This window comes from Phyllostomus hastatus, unplaced genomic scaffold (genome assembly GCF_019186645.2).
Source record: "Phyllostomus hastatus isolate PE091 unplaced genomic scaffold, TTU_PhHast_1.1 phas_scaffold_39, whole genome shotgun sequence".
In the NCBI taxonomy this organism is placed as follows: Eukaryota; Metazoa; Chordata; class Mammalia; order Chiroptera; family Phyllostomidae; genus Phyllostomus; species Phyllostomus hastatus.
In genome coordinates, this window is record NW_025334028.1 from 30,523,480 (window position 1) to 30,533,735 (window position 10,256).

At 40.3% G+C, this 10,256-nt stretch overlaps 1 protein-coding gene across 1 annotated transcript in view; it reads right to left on the bottom strand.

Annotated features, from left to right (window-relative positions):
- COL25A1 (collagen type XXV alpha 1 chain) overlaps window positions 1-3,601 on the bottom strand; it is a 486,724-nt gene extending 483,123 nt beyond the window's left edge. The window contains exons 1-2 of the mRNA XM_045820431.1: window positions 3,054-3,601; window positions 1,959-2,028 (exon numbers count right to left, since the gene is read on the bottom strand). Coding sequence (XP_045676387.1) covers window positions 1,959-2,028; window positions 3,054-3,350 — 367 coding nt within the window. The 5' untranslated portion in view covers window positions 3,351-3,601. The remainder of the gene's footprint in view (window positions 1-1,958; window positions 2,029-3,053) is intronic.
- Window positions 3,602-10,256: the final 6,655 nt, after the last annotated feature.

Consider the following 10,256-nt stretch of genomic DNA (forward strand, 5'->3'; position numbering starts at 1 on the left):
GTCCGTTCCCTAAAACAATAACTCACTGACCATAACTCGAAATAACTAGTTTTCCCCCCGGACTCTACTTTGAACATAATGCCTTATTTTGATGATATCTAATTATTCCACAAGCAGCGATTTGTCACCAAGAAACCTGTCTGATTCTGTGCATTGAAATGTGCACCTTCAAATATTTACCTCTCAAGTAACCTGGTGAAAACTGATGTAATGTGGAGCTCTAGTGGTGGCAAGAAAGTAAAGCAGCCATGAGTGAGGGCCAACAAAACAGCCAAGGAGTTTACCCTTTATTATTTATTTGTTTGTTATTGTGAAATCACCACTTATTATTCAATTAACATGTTAAAAAGAAAAACGATCATCCAAGCAAATGTAAGGTAAACTGTAAATATATCTTTCTTCCAGATTACACTTGAGACCTCAACAACTAGTTTATGTCAAACATGATGAAGGAGTTAAATTCAAAACAAAAACAAAAACAGCACAGTTATGTGGTTGTCACTTTTCTACTTTTTTACCCAGTTCACTAAGAATCCTTTTAATTAAACACTGGTTATTTTTCACACAGCTCACAAGTACTGAATAGAAAATGCTGGACTCTAAGTGGTATGACCAGTGAAGTCTTATACCAACTGTTTTGGGAATTTAAATAATCCTTCCAAGCTGATGAGGCTTTTACGAGTTAATCCCTACACTAGAAAAGTGCTTTCCTTGAATTTCTGACTTCTGAGGTCTTTTCCAACTTAAAACAACCAAGAATGAAACCCACAATGTCAAAACAAACATTAACTTATTTCCCTATTACCTAATGTATATGTCTTCTCAATGGAAAGGACTTCATTTACAAAAAATACAGCTCCATTATGGTCAACAATGTAGCAGAACATAAATAGTAAAACTTTTATGATGTACAACTGAGAGTTCACATTTAAAATTTCTAAACATTTAGCTGATTTAGCTGTGTTATCATGAGAAAAAAAACTCAGAATATGAAAAAATACAGGAAGTAGCCTTTCCGTACATAAGTATCTAAGCATCATATTACTGAATGGTACAGAAAATGTAACAGACTCACTCTTCTATAAGTGATGGTAAAAGAAACGGAATGTTCATAAACACATTAACTATTTATCTGAAATAAATATCTTGACTTCTGAGAGTGTTCCATGGCTTTTATCACTTGAATCCACTAGATGTTTTCCAACAGACATATTCCCAGGGCTTCTAAAATTGTTAGGTCTACAGATCCCTAGCCTCAAAGCTAATAAAGGAAAATTTGATGATTACCTAGATGTTTCTTTCTTTGATATCTCTTTTTCACCCTTATACTAATGTGCTGTCATTAATATAATCCCCTAAAACTGCACACCAAAAAAAATGGTAAAAATATAAGAGCTTTTCTTGAGAGGTCATTGAGAATGCAGTAGTTTGCAATGGAAAGCTCAAGATAAAGAGCTACTAATTTCCCTGTGCTATAGGATAGGAGAACCTTTTTGATAGACAAGAATAAAAGCAGGAGAGGAAGTTAAGGTTGTTTACTAACATATGTCAAAAGTAGCAAATGTAAACCTGTACTAATCCAACATTCACCACCAGGAAATTCAGAATGTAACATGTTCTACAGTCCTTTTCACCACAGACAGTAAAATTGAATACAATTGGACAATATTTTCTATCTATGACTCTATGAATTTCACCTTTGTACATCATCTTGCCATATTTTCCTTGGTGATTATCTCTCTTCTTTGCCCTCCATAACAGACTTTGGTTTGCTGCTTAAATATTTGGGGCTTTATTTGCCATTCTTTTGACTGGACTGAGACATGTTGACTTCATTAAAGTAAGTTAGGTCTGCATTCTTTCTTTACTATTATTACAGGTAGACTTGACAGACACAGGACTTTTCTTTTAAAATGCTCTGCTATGGAGCCAACCTTATTAAATAAGTTCCATTTTACCTGCTGGGCAGTTGCATTCTGAAGGTGCTTCTCTTGCGATTCTTATTTTAGCCATATGTTCATAGGATTTCTGCAGGGCAAAAAAGAGATATTAAAAGTCATCAGTAGTATCATAGAGAAATGGGCTCCTTAGGGATTCTCTAGCCATATGCTTGGTTCACCAGCATTTGATAGCCTGCATACTAAAGTTTACATATGTACTTGGACTTTAGTCAAAAGGTAACAGTACCCAAGCCCTAAAAAAAGAAAATGATTATTGACATGATATCAAGACTGCTGGACCTGCATAACATCTTCTGTTGTTCAACTACCACCACCTTCTCCCTCAGCTCAAATATGTGCAATCAATGCAAAAACCTGGTACTAACATGTTGCAGTTCTAGGTTAAGTTATGTATTTTAAAGCATCCCATATTTTATACATGAAGATCAAGTGCCTATCATATTGTGCTGCAACTGCTGCCAAATAGGCTCTTGTGTTGGAAGAGCAAGTTCCAGAAAAATCTCCTAATTCTCATTTAAAGCAGCCCCTGATTTTGATATATAATATAGATTATTTTGAACTCTCAAGTCAAATGGCACTTTTACAAAAAAAAAATTCAGCTACTATATTTTATTTTTAAACATTTAATATGAGAACATTCAATGTATGAAATGACTGGTCCGAAATCACATGGACGGTTATTTTACTTCCAAGAGTGACTACCATATGTTAACCCTATGGTCCTAACCTTCTTAGAACATATGAAGAACATAATGTTATCTCTGCAAGGAATATTCTCCACAAAATTGGGAAAGATTCAGATCAGACTCTGGAAAACTAAAAGAAGATTAAATGCCACCCTTCCCTCATTTAGAGCTCCATATATGTTTAACGTGCAAGCATTCAGAAGAGTAAGGGAAGATGATACACACAGAGAGGATCATATCAAAGGAGGTGCACATACAAATATATTCTACACTGAGATGGTCGCCTAGCATATGCACACACAGCCACACCAAGTATGCGGACAGTAAGGGTAGAGGTTGATCATATACACAGAATCACGCGTGTGCCAGATGTTATCCACGAGCAAAATACCCCAGCCTTTCACACCTGAGCCAGAAGTCGCTCCACTTTCTCTTGCACCATTGCATTCAGCTGATCCACGCAATCAGGAAGCAGACGGATGGAAGGATCCCCTTTGGCGGATTCGAGAGCGGCGATCCTCGCCTGGAGGTCGTTGGTTTTCACCCCCAGGTACAGACAAGACAACACGGCCACCACTGATAGGAGGGCCGCCAGGACCGCGCACGAGGGTACGGTCCTGGCACAACGCTGCCCAGCGGGGCTTGGGTCCTCCGATCCCGACTCCCGGGCCCCTCCTTTCGCTGCAGGCTTCTTCAGCAGCATCGTGGCGGGGTCGGCTGCCTCCCACCCTGTACCACTTCCAATAATCTTAAAAGGAAAGAAAAAGGACGTTTCCTTCAAAGTTAAATCAGCGTGGCTGTACAACTAGTTGGTGTAGTGGGAGCAGGGGCGCGAGGAGGTGGACCCCCACTCTCCTCAGCGCCGAGACCAGCAGTTGCGGACCGTCAGTCCTTTGCCTTCTTCTCCCTTCCCAGCCGGGGGAGAAGAGCACTCTCAGTCTAGGGACTGGTGGCAACGAGGTGAAAACCGGAATGAAACCCACCAGGGTGGCCCTGCTGGCCCCTAAAGGACAGACACCTAGTCCGAGGTCAGGGAACAGTGGGCGAGGGCTGCGGTGTCTGCCGCTCCCCTCGCCCCGCAACGGGGACCTGTTGCGTTTCTGTTAGTTCCCCTGATTTCTATCTAGTCCGTGTTTCTCCGCACGCCAACTGTTTCCCACCTGGACTCAGTTCCAGGCAAAAAGGCTGAGAGCAGTGGTGGGAGACCCGCGGCAGGAGCGCAGGGCAAAAAGCGTAGCGGAGGGTCAAAGAACAGAGGAAACGAAATGGCCCAGGAGGGGCAAAAGCGAACGGCAAAGCCCAACTCGCGGCAGCCCCAAGGATCTCCGCAGCCTTGCGCGTGCGAGCCTTAAATACACTTCGAGATGCTTGTGTGTGAGTGTGTGTGAGAGTGCGCGCGCGCCCGGAGCCGACGTCCCACCCCCGCCCCCGCCCACTCTCGGTGTGGGCTGGGTCTGCGCCCCCCGGCAGCGCGCCCCCTCCCTTGCCAGGCCCAGGCCTGCCTCATTATCCTAAGATATTCACCTTCGCCTAGCCCGCTAGGCCTCCAAGGGGGCGGGGAAGCTAAGCCGGGAGGTTCATTAGCATAAGATATGCAACTCCTGGAGCGGCCACAGTGATTGGAGATGAGCTTGATGACCCCTCCCCCTCCTCCAAGTTACTTTAGCGTCCCGAGGGCCACTTCTCCCGCCTAGGCCAGGGGCTGAACCAGGGGCTGAACCATGGTCTGCCCGAAGGCCAGGCTGCGACAGTGGCTTAGACTGTCTTTACCCAGTGCTCCCTTTTTATTACGGTTAAATCTAGAGAAATGGCCTCCAGGCGGGAAGAAGTGGAGCAGAAGGCTCCAGCTCTCCAGATCTTCACTCAAAAGCAGCAGCGGAAGCTCTTGGGGTCTCGCTCTGGGCAGCCTTTTTCCCTCCTCCCTCACTTTTCCCACATGCCCAGAGGCAAAGTGTCTGGCTGACGCCCGAGGTACATTTCCCCACTTCCCTTCTCTTCCCATGGCCCTGCAGATTCTCCACCTAAAGAAGTTTTTTTTCCCCCTCCCCCAGTTTCCTTAGGTCTTGACGGGCCGAGTCGCCTCCCTGCTTTGTGTTCCTAGTCTGTGCTAGGGTGCTAATGCGTTTTCCTGATTCCCTGGTTTGTGGGATTGAAAAAGGCAGCGTTGAGGTGCACATTTCTCAGCATTTAGAAAAGGACTGAAGAATGAGGTCAATTTTTCCTCTTACCTGACTCTACTCATGCTGCTCCCTCTGGATCAAATTACAAGTTCTTTAATGGGATTTTTGAAAGTAGGTAACAAATAGAATTCTACATCTAACTGACTTTGAAAAAAATAAATCCCACCTCTTACTCCAAAGAGTTTCTTATCACCTCCTCCCCAGGAAAAAAAAAAATACCAAAAATTTTTCCTATTCTTAATCAAGCTATGTAAACAATCAACACAATACTGCAATAGGCTGATCTTTCAAATACATAAATGAATATTACTAGGTACCAAGAGAACAAGGATGTTTCAGAAACATCTGTTGATGGAAAGTATAGGAATGAAAAAAAGATTAGAGGATGAAATAGCCACAACATTGGAGGAAACAGTGAATTTTGCTGTAAAATCAAAAGCATAATGTCTTACATTTGTTTTACACAGTAGTTCTCTAAGGGTGGTCCCAAGACCAGCAATATCAGCATCAGAGTCTCTGTGCAAAATTCAAATTCAGTAGAATCTAAAATTACTGCTATTATTAAATCAGAAACATGGCAATCTGTGTGTTTGCCAAGTCTTCTTAATGATTTTGATACGTATTCATGTACCACTGGTGTATAACACTTTACAAAATATTTTCAAATACATTTTTTTTTACTTCAGCCCCGTAACCCTGTGATGCAAATAAGAAATTATTGGTCCCATTTTACATATAAGGTAACAATTTTCAAGTCACATTTAATTGTGATTAAACATGTTTCCAATAATAGCACCCAAGGAATGGGTACAAATTTTTAGAATATGTCAACTCTTTCTGAATTATGAATTACCTCTCTAACCATTCCTTAGTCTCCTTTGCAGGCTTTTCCTCTCCCTGTCCTCTAAATGTTGGTGTTCCTCAGTTCTCTATCTTATGCCATCTTCTCTTTTCCAGTAGTGTTCTCAATTACCATCCTTACACTGATGAGTCATAAATCCAAACTACAAGCCCAAATCTCTCCTCAGCCTAAGACCCATATAGCCAATTGCATGTCAGCCACTTCCAGTTGGATGACCCATAAGCAATTCCAACTTAACCTATATCTTACCTACAAACCCTGCTCTTCTTTTTTTGTTTCCCTCCACAGTAAATGGAGCTTACCCACATCCAGTGTCCCCAAGCCAAAATACCCAGTGATAACCCTGGACTTCTTCCTAGCCCTCCTCATCTACCCAAAGTCCTTGGATATGTCCTGTTATCCTTAGTGCAGAATTGTATATATCCTGCAAGTTACCACATGATGTCTGTCATCTTTCTCATTGTTCATCTTTTTCCTCACCCTCTCCATGCCAGTTTCTCTAATCAAAGTATGGAGACAAAAAGAATGAAGAACTTTTGGGATGAGGCAAGATCTTTCTCTTAAAATTTCTGTAGAAAGGCCTTTTTCTGTGCTGGCTGATGCTGACAGTAAGTCACACATTTAATTTGATGATGCAATGTTTTTATATTATTCTTTGGGGAAATTGGCATGAGCAGGCACATTAACAACTCTTACAAGCTCTCAGAACTGTCAGATCTTAGTGGAGAGACAGAATTGGAATTTTGTATATTCAACATCTTCAGCCAGAAGACTGATTTTGATTTATATGATTAGTAGGCACAATAGCCAAGAGATTTCAAAACCCAGGGGATTCCCTGCATCAAGTACAGAGAATGCATGAACCAGGAAGGCTCTGGGCATTTGAACTCATGCTGATCTGTAGATTCATTAAACTACAGTTGTTCATTCTTGCAAGGAGGATTCAAAAAAGTTAAAATAGCAGTAAAAATGGTGCAGTCCAGCCAACTTCAGTTTACCTAAGACTGATATCAATAGTAGTAAAAGCAAGCAGCTGGTTGTAGAAAAGTTATGTGATTAGAAGAATGGCCCCCCCAAAGATGTTCACAGTCAAATCCCCAAAATCTATAAGGGGGGGCCTTAATTGACAGATGTAATAAGTGAAGGATTTTGAGATGGGGAGATTTTCTTCAATTATGTAGGTGGGTCCTATGTAACCATGGGGCCCTTGTAAGAGTCTCATAGTCTTAAAGAGCTGTAATGACATCTCTCTGAAGTCAGAATGATGTTAATATTCGCTTTAAAAATGGAAGCCAAGGAATAGGGGCAGAGTAGAAGCTAACAAAGTCGAGGAACAAGTTCTCCCCTAGAGCCTCCAGAAGGAATACAGCCTTACCAACTCTTTGATTTTACAGCTTCTGACCATCAGAACTGTAATTAATAAGTTTGTGTTGTTTAAGTCATTGAGTTTTTGGTAATTTCTTATAACAGCAATGGGAAACTAATAAAATCACAGTCACAAGAAATCGGTTTTCATCTGCTACAGCATTGTAAGTTGTATTTTAACCACCATAACAACCTGTAACTCCAGCAGGCCCTGCCATAACAATCCCTGTCTCTCACGTGTTTTCGCATTCCTATTTTACTGACATGCCCAGTGGGAAAGAATTGGAAAGATATGCCTTCCCCCTTGTCATGTAAAATTAGGATGCCCTCTACTGAGGCATATTAAACTGAATAAAATATGTTCTATTTCTCTGATGTCTCCCATTGGTGCAACTCAAAAACAATAAACCAGTCAAACTGTGCAGCCTCTCTCCCCTCTCCTCCCTGCTCACGCTGGCCCGGCCGGGATCCTGACCTGCAGGGACTGCAGGCACTACTGTGACCAGTCTCCAAGACCCAGGAAAAAGGAGATAAACAAAGACATCTGACAGAGAGACATGGCAAGAAGTTAAAGTGAGAAAGGAGGTGACTGTGAGAAAAGCAAGACAGAGAAAGAAATGAAGGTCAAAGAAGAGCTTTTTAAGTAAGTAGAAGTGATCATTTTTTTAAAAGACACAGTTCACACCTGTATCTAAGAGGCTGAGCCATAGAAGAAATATAGCATAGAGGTAAACTAACACACACTTAACATTTTGATGTCATATGTGTATTTTAAAAGATTTTCTGACCCCAGTAAGTAACTGGGATAATCATATTATACTGTGTTTAGATATTAAGTACATGACAGAAAAAATATTTCAGTTTGGTTAGAAAATATCATTTTGCACTAACAATTTTTGAGGCTGATTCATTTCCTTAAACCACACTTTTAACCAGCATTCACCACCAAAGTTATCAAACAGAAACAAATGTCTAAGGGGATTTGTAGCTATCTTTATACACACAACCAGCTGCTGTGTCCAGTAAGTACCTTAATAAAGGAAACAATGGCCCTGGCCTGGTAGCTCCACTGGTCGGAGCATTGTCCCCCGCACCAAAGGGTTGAGGGGTTGATTCCCAGTTAGGACACATGCCTAGATTGAGGGTTCAATCCCAGTCCAGCCCCATACACAAAGCATTTCTCTCTCTTCGTCTCTCTCTCTCTCTCTCTCTCTCTCTCTCTGTCTCTCTCTCTCTTTCTCTCTCTCTCTCTCTCTCTCTTCCTCTTTCTCTAAAACCAATAAACATACCCTTGGGGGAGGATTTAAAAATAAAAATAAGAATATAAAATAAAACAAATTTTTTTCAAAAGGAAAATAATAGAATGAATTCTGTGCTGTATTGAGCATGCTATTTCATAAGCTTCAGATGGAAATATGCTCTCAGAGAAACAGCTTTTAAGAAGATAAAGCTTCCCAAATAGAATGAAGTAGGCAGTGAAGTGAACTTAAAAGATGCAGTTCTCCCACAGGCAGGCAAATTTCAATAAATCACAAAAATATATAAATATCTTTAGAAGCAGGAGAGAAGGATTTGGCTCTTAGTGACAGGCTGAAAAATTCTCTTTCAGACAGATCAAGGACCTGATCCCATTTACACAAGCCTGGTTAAGCAAGAGGCTTAAAGCTCTATGAATCCAATAATCTGGATAATACAAGCTCTCCAAATCCCATTCCTCTCTGCAGAGTCAGTTTTATGTTTGTTGGTTGTTTTGTTTCTGTTTTGTTTTCTTTTATTTGGAGGGAAGAGGTGAATTTTTCTCAAATCTTAAAGAACAAGATAATAACCACACTTAGATTTTTCCCCAAATTTCCCAATTATATTGCTAAGGCTAACAAGTGACAACTTTTCATTAATTTTACCAAATTAACCTTTCGTTGCAGTGCGATGAAGACAGAACATGTCTGCAGCATTGATTCAGATCGTGGTTACAAGCACAGACTCCAAAGCCAGACTGCAGCTCTGCCATCTAATAGCTGTGTGACTTTGTGTAAGTGAGCTAACTTCTCTGTGCCTCAGTTTTTTCATCTGTAAAACAAATACTTACCCATTAAGTCTTTCGTGGTGAATAAATGAAATGATAGATGTAAAGCACTGCAATGCCCAGTAGATATTAAGTGCAGTGTAAGTTGTAGCTTTTACATGTGCTTTTACTACTGTCACTATAAAACTGTCAATTTACTAATCCATGAGTGCTGAAGGGCAAGAAAATGTGTATTCTTGTACTATGAGGCACCTGTATATACTAACCATGATTTTAGTTCTATCCCAGTTTAAAAGAACAGAATAGTGCCAGGGCCACCTTTCAACTATTAGATGATTTGAAGAACTCCCTACTTCAGTCAATCATTGATGGGTTTTATGTCATTTTAGTTTAGTTTTGCCTATTCTAGAACTTCATATAAATAGAAGCATAGGGCATGTATTCTTATGCATCTGACTTCCCTTGCTCAACATAATATTTTAGAAACTTATCCATATTGTTGTATAGAACACTATTTTTTTCTTCAAGCATGTCACATTTCTTTCTTTTTTTATTTTATTTTAATCTTTGTTCAAGTACAGTTTTCTCCCTTTTACTCCCAATCCAGCCCACCCTCCCAACCCTCCCCACTTCCCTCCCATTACCACCCTCCCCCTAGTTTTTATCCATGTGTCCTTTAAATTTAGAACACTATTTTTTAATTGGAGAATAATATTCCATTGGATATCACAACTTCTTCATGTATTCACTTATGGGTGGACATTTGAATTGTTTCCAGTTTTTTGGTATGCAAATAAAGCTTCTATGAATATTTATATATAAGGCTTTTATTTTGCATATTAAAAAACATAAAAATATTTCTTTTCATATAGAGATGGCTAAGATATTTTCTATGAAGAAATACAAAAAGAAGACTTGATTCTATCAGATACCAAAATATATTAAAAAGGTGTAGTAATCAACACAGTTTGGGATTTCTGCAGGGACAGAAATTATATCAAAGAAGTAGAATAAAGAGGCTAGAAACAAACCCACACACAGACATTAAAATGGGAAAGAAGTGATACTGAGGAGCAGTGAGAAAAAGATGAACCTTGAATCAATTATGCTGGGACAGTTGTACATTCACACAGAAAAAAATGGAAACTGAGTCCTTTCTTCATAGAATAAACAAAAATT